The sequence below is a fragment of the Frankliniella occidentalis genome, unplaced genomic scaffold, assembly GCF_000697945.3.
Source record: "Frankliniella occidentalis isolate FOCC.00 unplaced genomic scaffold, Focc_3.1 Scaffold8, whole genome shotgun sequence".
In the NCBI taxonomy this organism is placed as follows: Eukaryota; Metazoa; Arthropoda; class Insecta; order Thysanoptera; family Thripidae; genus Frankliniella; species Frankliniella occidentalis.
The window spans coordinates 1530988-1540632 of record NW_026267138.1 but is presented as its reverse complement, the minus strand read 5'-3'; the positions used below and the strand labels follow the sequence as shown (position 1 = coordinate 1540632).

General features: G+C 36.7%; 4 protein-coding genes across 7 annotated transcripts in view; 2 read left to right on the top strand and 2 right to left on the bottom strand.

Moving 5' to 3' along the window:
• The window catches only part of LOC127751113 (sialin-like), a gene marked incomplete in the record, with an annotated part of 8737 nt that extends 7932 nt beyond the window's left edge, over positions 1-805 (top strand). Inside the window, 2 exon segments of the mRNA XM_052274186.1 lie at positions 439-562; positions 657-805. Of these exon segments, the coding sequence (XP_052130146.1) occupies positions 439-562; positions 657-736 (204 nt within the window).
• Positions 628-2797, bottom strand: LOC113205927 (zinc finger protein 33B-like). Of its 3 annotated transcripts, XM_052274179.1 has the most exons (5): positions 2678-2797; positions 2387-2603; positions 2143-2295; positions 1788-2023; positions 628-1703 (listed from the first exon to the last, which is right to left on the bottom strand). In XM_052274179.1, the coding sequence occupies exons 2-5, from the start codon at positions 2513-2515 to the stop codon at positions 821-823; spliced, it is 1401 nt and encodes a 466-aa protein (XP_052130139.1). In that variant the 5' UTR covers positions 2516-2603; positions 2678-2797; the 3' UTR covers positions 628-820. The 3 variants fall into 3 exon arrangements, with proteins under 3 accessions (XP_052130139.1, XP_026277516.1, XP_026277517.1); XM_026421731.2 differs by lacking the exon at positions 2678-2797 and having other exon boundaries at positions 2387-2645; XM_026421732.2 differs by lacking the exon at positions 2678-2797 and having other exon boundaries at positions 2392-2575.
• A 185-nt stretch (positions 2798-2982) lies between these two features.
• Positions 2983-9609, top strand: LOC113205928 (zinc finger and BTB domain-containing protein 41). The gene is made up of 12 exons (XM_052275454.1): positions 2983-3219; positions 3376-3495; positions 3877-3939; positions 4207-4294; positions 4415-4501; positions 4582-4736; positions 4848-4850; positions 5841-6062; positions 6477-6636; positions 6936-7070; positions 7176-7351; positions 7434-9609. Exons 1-12 carry the CDS (start codon positions 3146-3148, stop codon positions 8917-8919), a joined length of 2769 nt encoding a protein of 922 aa, XP_052131414.1. The 5' UTR covers positions 2983-3145; the 3' UTR covers positions 8920-9609.
• Positions 5125-6214, bottom strand: LOC113205930 (translation machinery-associated protein 7 homolog). Of its 2 annotated transcripts, none has more exons than XM_052274199.1 (2): positions 6050-6214; positions 5125-5573 (listed from the first exon to the last, which is right to left on the bottom strand). In XM_052274199.1, exon 2 carries the CDS (start codon positions 5564-5566, stop codon positions 5372-5374), a length of 195 nt encoding a protein of 64 aa, XP_052130159.1. In that variant the 5' UTR covers positions 5567-5573; positions 6050-6214; the 3' UTR covers positions 5125-5371. The 2 variants fall into 2 exon arrangements, with proteins under 2 accessions (XP_052130159.1, XP_026277522.1); XM_026421737.2 differs by having other exon boundaries at positions 6054-6210.
• Positions 9610-9645: the final 36 nt, after the last annotated feature.

Here is a 9645-nt window from a genome sequence, read left to right as displayed (position 1 = left end):
TCCTACATGCCAGTATGGTGGGTTGCACAGGCAACGGTTCGCAAGCGCTGTCGGGAGCGCGCAGGATTTCGCGCATCCCCGCGTAACCGCGAGCCTCCCCGTGGAACCGTGGGGTATGCGCGAAATCCTGCGCGTTCCCGACCCGACGCAGCGCCTGCGAGCCAGCGCGTATGCAACCCGCCATATTGGCATGTAAGAGCCGGGACAGAAATGTGTGTACTTGCCAATTAGCCCAGTGAGTAATGAAATGTCAGACTGATATCAGAACAATATCAGATATCAGATGTGTGTCACTTTCAGGATCACATTTTTATAATTCTGATACAAAATCCCACAATTTTCTGATGTTTGATTTTGGTCTGATATTTTTTTGCGCGCTGGGGCACTTTGTTTTCAAATTTACCAATTACAAACAAAAACTGTGTTTTCCTTTTACAGCAAACTGTCGCTGCCTGGAACACTGTCTTCTACATTAGTGCTGGCATTGGGGTTGTGACTTACATCATTTATCTTATTTTGTGTCAAGGAGAAGTTCAACCATGGAATGACCCACTAAATTCAGGTATTTCAAAGATATATGTAAATATTTGAAAAGTTCAATGCGATAAAAAAAAATATAAACCATAATTTCTGAATTTTTTTTTTATTTTTAACAGATGATATGTTTGATGGTGAAATGAAGAAAACGCTCCATGCTACATCAGCAGGCATAGAAAATCCTGCTTACACTCCATGATCTCATAACAGCTCTCACAAATTAATTCCTTGACTGTGATATGTTCTAATGCAGCAAAGAGTAAAGTGTATGCTGCAGAAGGTCCTACTTTGAATGGGTCTTCATATGGACTGTTAATCCACCTTTTCGAACGAATGTTTGTGAACAAACAGTGCACCGGTGTGGTTTCAAACCAGAGTGCAATAATTTGTGGACATTGAGTACTCTCTTTGTTCTGAAAGCCTTTTTACACACAGTACAGTCATACTGCTTTTTTCCTGTGTGCACAATTTCATGCTCTTGGAGCTGGGAAGATCTTTTAAAAGTCAAACCACATATTGTGCACTGATAAGGTCGAACTGGCACATGAACTGTGCTATGATTTTCTAAGTGATGTTTGCGGGAAAATGATTTTCCACATTCTTCGCAATTGAAGAGTTTTTTTCTCTCCAAGGAATGGAAGTTCTCTATGTGTGTTTTTAAGTTGGGTCGACTTGAAAGAGACTTACCACAAATTTCACACAAATGACTCTTTTTTCCTTCATGCCAATCCATGTGGTTATCAAGAAGATTCTTCTGACTGAAATATCTGAAGCATAATTTACATTTGTAGGGCTTTAGACCCATGTGTGCTCTTGTGTGTCTTTGTACTTCAGAGGTCGAAATAAATTTCCTCCTACAAATCTGACATTGATACTTTTCAATTGCACCTCTATGGGACATCAAATGTCTCATAAGAAGACTTCGTTTTGTGAACACTTTCTTACACTCGGGACATGCCAACTCTTTGCCACTTGTGAGCAAATCAAACTTTGTGTCAGGTAAATTTTCTGTAGCAGAATAGTCCTCACTACTTGGGTTTTGCTCACAAATAGAATTATTAAATGAATAATCATCAATCTCATTGCAAGGTGTATTACAAGTTTTCTTGGCTTCGTTATTTGGAGTTTCCTTCAAGTTCTTATTGATACAGTAACTTGCACTTGACCTAAAAAAATAAAGTCCAATTTTATGAAGTATGCACATGCAAATTTAAGTTGTAGCCCATTCAGAAATTTAAACTTAGACATACTCTGTCATACGAAGGCTGTTGGTTTGGCCAATTGTTTGCTTCTGCTCAGAGGAAGAAGTTAGTTTGATGGTAATATCTGACTGATTGTTCTGTATCTTTAAAAATATCTTTTCCATCAATGAACTGTAAAAGCATGGGTAGTCTGAGGTGTTTGACTGGAGCTGCGTCGAAAGAGTTGATTGTCTTGATTTTGGATGGTTTCTTTCATTTGATTTAGATATAAGAGATTGTTGGGCCTAAGAGAGTAGATAAAGAAAGAATATAATTAAGCAAGTAAAACATGAAATGGCATCAAATAATAATCTGGAGTGAGAGCGACATCCATGGATGTCACTGTGCACAGTGGACAACTCACACTTTGATCAGTATTGCATGACTCCAAAAGATATTGAACACTGGTTGCTTGATTTACTATTTCGTGAAGCCAAGTATTATAGGCAGTTATGAACTCAATTGTTGAAACACATTCCCTACAAATATACTTCGGAAGATTGTCAGATTTAGAAATCTAAAGTTAAACAAAACGGAACAAGAGCACAGGTTTACAAGGGGGATTTAAAAAAAACAAAAACAATAACAAATGACAGCATTCCACTAACCTTACATTTAAGGGTGAAATAGATTTTGGAGGATATTGAGTTGCCTTTTTCGCCGTCATCTATGTTCAACAACTGTGATGAATCAGACAGTAAGCATAGGCGACAAACCTTGTCATTGAACGTAAACATTGTGGAGGGTGATGCAAGAAGAAGGAGACAAATTTAGAATGAACCCGGGAAGTCGTAAGCCCACTATTTGCAGGATAGCAGAACTCTCCTAGCAGACAGACAACAGCAAAGTCAAAACTCCGGCTGATTTAGGGAAGGTACGATAATCACTTCAATTCCTACATGCGAGTAAGCAAAGTAAAATTGATTTCAGCTTGTGAAATTAAGTGACTTTCCAATAATCTGATCTTTGCTTAGGAATATTGGAATGCACAATTAAAATGGCACGTTCGGTCGTGTTATTGATCTACCCAGATACAGTCTGAAGAGAAAGTATAGAAATTGACGTGTTTTCATCAAAATACATATTTTTTTAAACCTATCATCTCATACTTTAGAGGCTAAATATTTCTTCGTGAATAATTATTCATTATACGTTCAAAAGTACTTGAAAACACTTTCATCCAACTCGAATGTCATGGCAGCATAATTTTGCGCCGGTCTGTACTTGACAGCAAACGAGAACGAGTGGGAGTGGGAGTGAGCGTTGACCTGGCTGTACTTTGTTCCTCCAATTTTAAGTTTGAACTTGCTTTGTTGTCTCCTGTTTTCTTAAAGTAGTGAAGGGATTGGAAGAAATCATCAGTAGAAATGACTGCACCAAGTAATAATAAACTGAAGGAGCAGATCCGTGATATTCTTCTTCAGCATGACAACTATGACAAGTAGGTTATATGTGCATTGTAAATAACAATGTTTTATAGTGGTTTACGTAGAACTTCATAACTTCTTATGCATTTTTTGAAATTGCCAAACTTTTTTAATCTTGTAAAAATTTACTGTGGTCTTCATAAGTTTAATTCTGTTTCCTTTTGTTTCAGCTGCCCTGAAGAAATTAACAATGCTGCAAGTCAAGATTGCCTCGAGAAATTAGCTGCTGGCCTCATGACCTTTTATGAACCAGAGCTGAAGCGTTTCAGAGAACAATTGGCAGAAGTTGTGTATGTACATCTTATTATTTCCAATAATTTTTGGAGTGAATCAAACATTGTCCAATGCTTTTCACCTAAATCATCCAACATACAATACTGAGCGATAACTTTCCCTAACTTGCATTACTAGGGTCTCTTTTCCTCACTTAGGATCAACACACTAAGTTTTCTTTTGATGCATCACATTGCATATCTCTATGGGGATTCAGGAGCCCATCTTTTTTTTAAATCCTATTGAGTTATGGCTTCTTTTATTTCCCAGTGTTCTATTTGGGATTTCTTTTGCTCTTGACATATTTCACATATGAGGAAATGACTTTGTGGTTAACATAAATAATTTTCATGTAGAAAAATAGAATGATACTTATGTAGTTGTGTATTATTTTGAAGGGGACCCCCTGAATCTCCACCTTGCATAGGCAGTTCCAACCTGCAGGCCCTGCTCAACATGCGGTTAGTTGTTAGTCAATCTATTTACTTATGTACTTTAACTTGGACATCTTTTATTCCTAAGGCAGTTGTACAGTTATATCCTTACACATTTTCATTTTCTGTATTCATTCATTTCTCCCTTTTCTAAACAAAAATCTTTTGTAAGTTTGTCTTTTTCTTGTGCATTAAACCTCTTTCCCCCTATAATTCCATTCAAACCAAAAGTTACACGCACTACATAAAAACTGGAAACAAAGGAAGCCTCAAAGAATATCTCTAATTTTTCAGGAACAAGCAGAATACTCTCATCGAGCAGCTTCAGGATGAAAACAAGAGATTTATGGAGACACAAAATGCTGAAGACCTTCAAGGAATGGTCAGTATGTTTTCTGTGACTCAATTCAATGCAGTTTGCATTGTTCATTTTTTTCAATCAATCAATGTAATGCCTCATTTACCAACATAGCAAAATTTTTTCAGTTTACGAATTTTACAGTTTGTAACGGTCAAGGCCTACCAAACGAAATTGATGGCAGTGAAGAAGGAAATGACGACACTTCACGATAGAGCTACCAAGATGAAGGTTTGTTACTTTTTCCACTTTTTTATGTCCAACTTATTAACTTGTCACTCTTCTTTATTAAGTTGGAACATTATTTCCAGAAGCGGGCATTGAAACTACAACAACGGAAAGAAAAGCAAGCTCTTCAACGGCAGCAGCAAAGAGAGGCGCAGCTTCTAAGAGAACAAGAGCTTGTAGGGAAACCTTATGTGCCCCAAGTCTCATCTTCCCTCAGTAACTCAAACACACCTAGTTAGTTAGTATATGTAGTGGTTCATGTTATATTAAGATAATCTATTGGTCCCTACCTGAGATACTTAATATCTCTGGAAAGGAGAAGCATTTATATTGTGATCTATCTCTTCAGCCTGTGATCGGTAGTACAAGTACATCAGATAATGTACCAGTTTGACAGGTTTCTGAATATTGTATAAGTTTCCTTTTAGGTAAACTGTTTCGTGATGACTAGTGTAGTGGTATTCTGAAAGCTCAGGCAGATATTTGCATTGGACATCCTAATAGAACCTATATTCTTTAACTTTGTATCAAAGTCCGTGTGGACCTGGTATTATTAAATTTTATAATTATTTTCTAGTTAAGTAAAAATAAATGGTTTTCTTTAAAAAGAATTCAACTAAGAAAAGTTTTCTTAAAAAATATTTATTGAGAAGAGGAAATTATACATGACAACCCATTGAGCATACCAGAGACTGCATCTCTTTGCCCCAATCAATTAATAACCATTTATAAATGTTGTATTATTGGGAGTTTAGCTAACAATCAGATTTTGGAAAAACACGGTCAAATAAATTATGGTTTCTGTAGTACTTGAACTTAAATTAAATGCAGTAGGAAACATACAGTCTTAGACATTGTAACCATAATAGCCTGTTATTTCTTTCCCGATTTCTTAATTCCACCACTAACGAGAGGTCCTTTCTGTGAAGCTTTAGCCTTTGCCTCTTGCATAGCCTTCTGCTGTTCCTTAAGCTTTGCCTTGTGAGCCAGGTCATCATCGTCCAATTCCTTGCCGTCCTTCTTGGGTGCCTTTAATGGCTTCTTCTTGCCTCCCTCACGGCCTGACATGATTTAACTGGAAGCAAAAGAGAAGTTAAAAAATAATGATAATAATGATTAACGCGCCCCAAATTACTGAGCCTCTAATGAGGGTGTACTGGCAAGAATATAAAAATGAGTTTAGTGCATTAGAGGGAAACTACCCAAACAAGGATTCAAATAGAAACAGAAAAGGGGTACATCTCCTCTTCTGAGTTAGTTGAAAAGGGCAGTGCAGAATTAAATTTTGGTAGAATCACAAGAAAATTTGGCTATAATTACGTTGAAACTGATGTTGTTAAAGGTCAAAAGTACTTGCAAAGAAAAGAAATACACTCCAGAAACATATGTTTCTCACACCTGAGTTTGAGTGCAGTGTGCCGTATGATTTGACTGGAGGGGGTTATGTGAACAACCGGTCGTTCAAGCGGTTGCAATTCGAATTTCAAACAGAAAATGAAAGAAGTTTACCTTTACCTAATTACACGGACAGAGGAAGAATAGCGTACCCACCTACCGTCAAAATGTGAAGAAGACGAAGGGAATGTGTGTTAAACACGGAACGGCTGCGCAACAGACCAAATTTTGACTCGTGCTTGTCGTGCTGCTGGGATGTCGGCGCCCTTCTTTTTTGTCTCTCACTCAAAAGTAAACTTCAAGCGAAATTTTTCATAAGGAACACGAGTGCCAACACATTTAACAAAACAATCAAAATAATAACAGTTCTTCCGTATTTATTTATAGAAAAGTTGCATTTAGTCCACGCTTTAAATGCAACATTGCAAACTTTCATCACCATGGATTTCAGACCCTAATAAAATGCATAGGAAATGTAAATCTACGTTTGAAATTTTATGCTTCTTGTTGCCATTACTTCTGAATTCGTACAAAACAACTTTCAATATGGTGGCGTGTTATTAAAGCTTCACAAACATTGATCATTGCGAGACTTTAAAATGGTCCTGGAGGTCGATAAAGTTTGTCGTCTGTGTCTAGAACTTTCTACAAATTCTATATTTTATCCCAAGAATGCAAATGGACACTCAGCTCCTCTAAGCGCCGATTTGATATCAAAAATCTTCGAATGCACCTCACTCAAGGTACATTGCTGTGTGAATTTGTTGTTGCAACTTAATCGACTCTTTGTTTATTTATTTTATTTTTGTAGTCAGTTCCATCTTATCTGACCTTTGAACACAAGTTTTTATCATACCTCTACTCACACTGTTTACTTACCTTCGCCACACTTCTACTTAAGTATTTGGCTGCTAAGTGCTGTGGTCTAGCTATGCTTTATTTTTATGAAACACATTCAACGCCGGTTTTCATTTAATTGTTATTCTGTTTATTTTCTGTTTTACGAGTATTGCTACCTAAACACCTCTAATTTTTATCACAGGTTGCATTGGGTGATGGATTGCCAGAGTCTATTTGTGGATCCTGTTTGCGACTCATTGACAAATTTTTTCTGTTTCGCAAGATGTGTTGGGAAGTTGATAACAAACTCAAGCAGTATTTATTTAGTAACAAAGAGGTAACCTAAAGTTTCTTGTTCAATTTAATATTTAGTCATACAAGTTAAATATGTATAGCAGTAGCCACCTTATTTTTTTAAATCCATCTCTCAACCTTTTTTTAGCAAGAACATTTCTCATCATGTCCCACACCTGTTCGCCTTGATGATGATCAAGTAGATTTGCCTCTAGAAGTAAGAGATAGGTGGTGTGATACACCAGATATAAAAGGGGAAAGAATCTCATCTGACGAAGACGAAATGAATGGCAATGATTATGACAATGATGAATCTGACGAAGAGTAAGTGTATGATACTATCTCTGTTTTTTCTTATCATTTATCATCATTCTGTATTATAACATTTTTCTTTTCCATATTACAGTTATCTACCCAGTCCATCTAAAACTGCCAAGTCCTCAAAAGAAAAGTATAACTGTGATACATGTGATGAATCTTTTAAAAAACTATCAGACCTCAAAAAGCACAGTGAAAATGTGCACTCTAAAGCTAAGAAATCAAAACCAGTTATGACATGTAATTATTGCAACAAGCCATTCAAGCAGCTTAAGCGTTTTAAAGACCATGTCAAAGCCCATGAAAATCTAGAATTGGATGATGAGGATACTTGTGGTGAGAAGAGCCAAAAATCATTTAACGATTCAGATTCTGATTCTCAAACTCGGAATGCCAATGAGAAAAATGAAGCTGAAGATGAAAACAATCAGTCATCTAAAGCTAAATCTACTAAAGGGAAAAAGAAGAAGTTTCGCAAGGTGTATGACTGTGAGTATTGTGACCAAGTATTTCATAGTCATGCCAAATATACTCAACATGAACTTACTCACACGGGTGAGAAAAAATACAATTGCTCTGACTGTTCTCGTAGTTTTACACATAAGCATAGTTTAATTGGCCACATAAAGGAGCAGCACACTGGAGAAGTCAATTTTACATGTGATGTCTGTGGACGAGGCTTTGTTCACCAGTCAACATTTAATATCCACAAAAAAACACATTCCACAGAGAAGCCACTCAAATGTCCTGATTGTGGAAAGTGTTTCACCCAGATGAAAAATCTTAGAGTACATCGTCAGATTCACTCAGCATCCCGCTCACATACATGTCAAGTGTGTGGCAAGAGTTTTAATTTCTTGAAAACATTAAAAGTTCATTTAGTCTTACATTCTGGTGAAAAACCATATGTTTGTACCTACTGTGGAAAAGGTTTTGCACAATCAGCACCCCTTAAAACGCATACTAGAATTCATACTGGTGAAAAGCCTTATGAATGTACTATATGCCCATCTAGCTTTTCTACCAATAACGCATTAAAGTCTCATATACTTAAACACTCAGGGGAGGCACCATACTCATGTGAGGTATGTAACAAAGGATTCGGTCGTAAAAAGGATATGGTTGCCCACCAAGAGGAAGCTCACAAAGTTTATATTGGCCTACCTAATCAGTCAAATAATATAGTTTCAATGACAACGCAAAACAGCATGCCTGATTCTATTTTAATTCAGCAGCAAAGTTGCCTGACTGTTCCACACTCTCTAACAACCATGATAATTGTACCTGATGGCACAGTGCCTGACCACACCATATCTCATGTAGTATCTCCTATACCCCATGATTCACCTCCACCTCTGGCTCCTATATCATTATCACACCTCTCACAAATTAGCGCACCAGTGCATCATCTCTCTCAACTCGCACATCATACACCCTCTCAACTTCAGCCCATGACTCATTCAGTTTCACCTCTCCACTCTCCTCCAACAAACTGCTTGCCCCATCAGCCTCCTCACTACACTCCTCCTCCACATGGTACTGATCTACCTGGTACAGATTGCAGCGGTGGATAAGTTAACAGGCTGCTTGTCACTTCTTTTGATGACTTTATGTCAGGTTGTCTTTTTCGCTTGTCTTCCAAACATGTCTTTGGTATCTACATACCAAACTTACAGTCAAAGAATGTCAAAATTACCGTGTGAAGAAATTAGTTGTTTTATCAATCACCTTGGCCCTTATAATACCTTTAAGCAAAAAGTGTGTGTAAAAATGTATTTGTTTTTTCTATTTTTTCATAATTATGTTCCTACTTATGTGTTAAGTTTGTTTGTTATTTTGCTAATCTTTTACCTAAAGATGATCTGAACCGTTGATTTTTCTTACACTTGTAAAATAAATTCTTTGACTTGTTTGAGTTTTTACTCTGTTTTGTAAGCAGAGTTGTCAATTATACAAGTAGTTTGCTTTAACTGAATACTATGAGTCTGATATTAGGGTCTTTACTAACTTATTAGTATGGATATCCAAGCCCTTGTTTTTTTTTTTTGTTTTTTTTTTTTTGTAAAAGTTTAGATTTTGTACAGAATTTGTTTTGTATTGTATTTAGATCCCTTCACTGCCATGCTGCACAAGATCCTGTGCTCAATCTTCTGTTTTGAGCAGAAAAATCTGCTTTTGCAGTGTCATCTAGGGTTTATACCTCATTAGAATTTAAAGAATTCGAATTTAGAGATAGCCAGCTAACCTATAGAGAATATTTAGTGCTACGAATTTGCTTTCTAAAAATAAACATTTTCTTT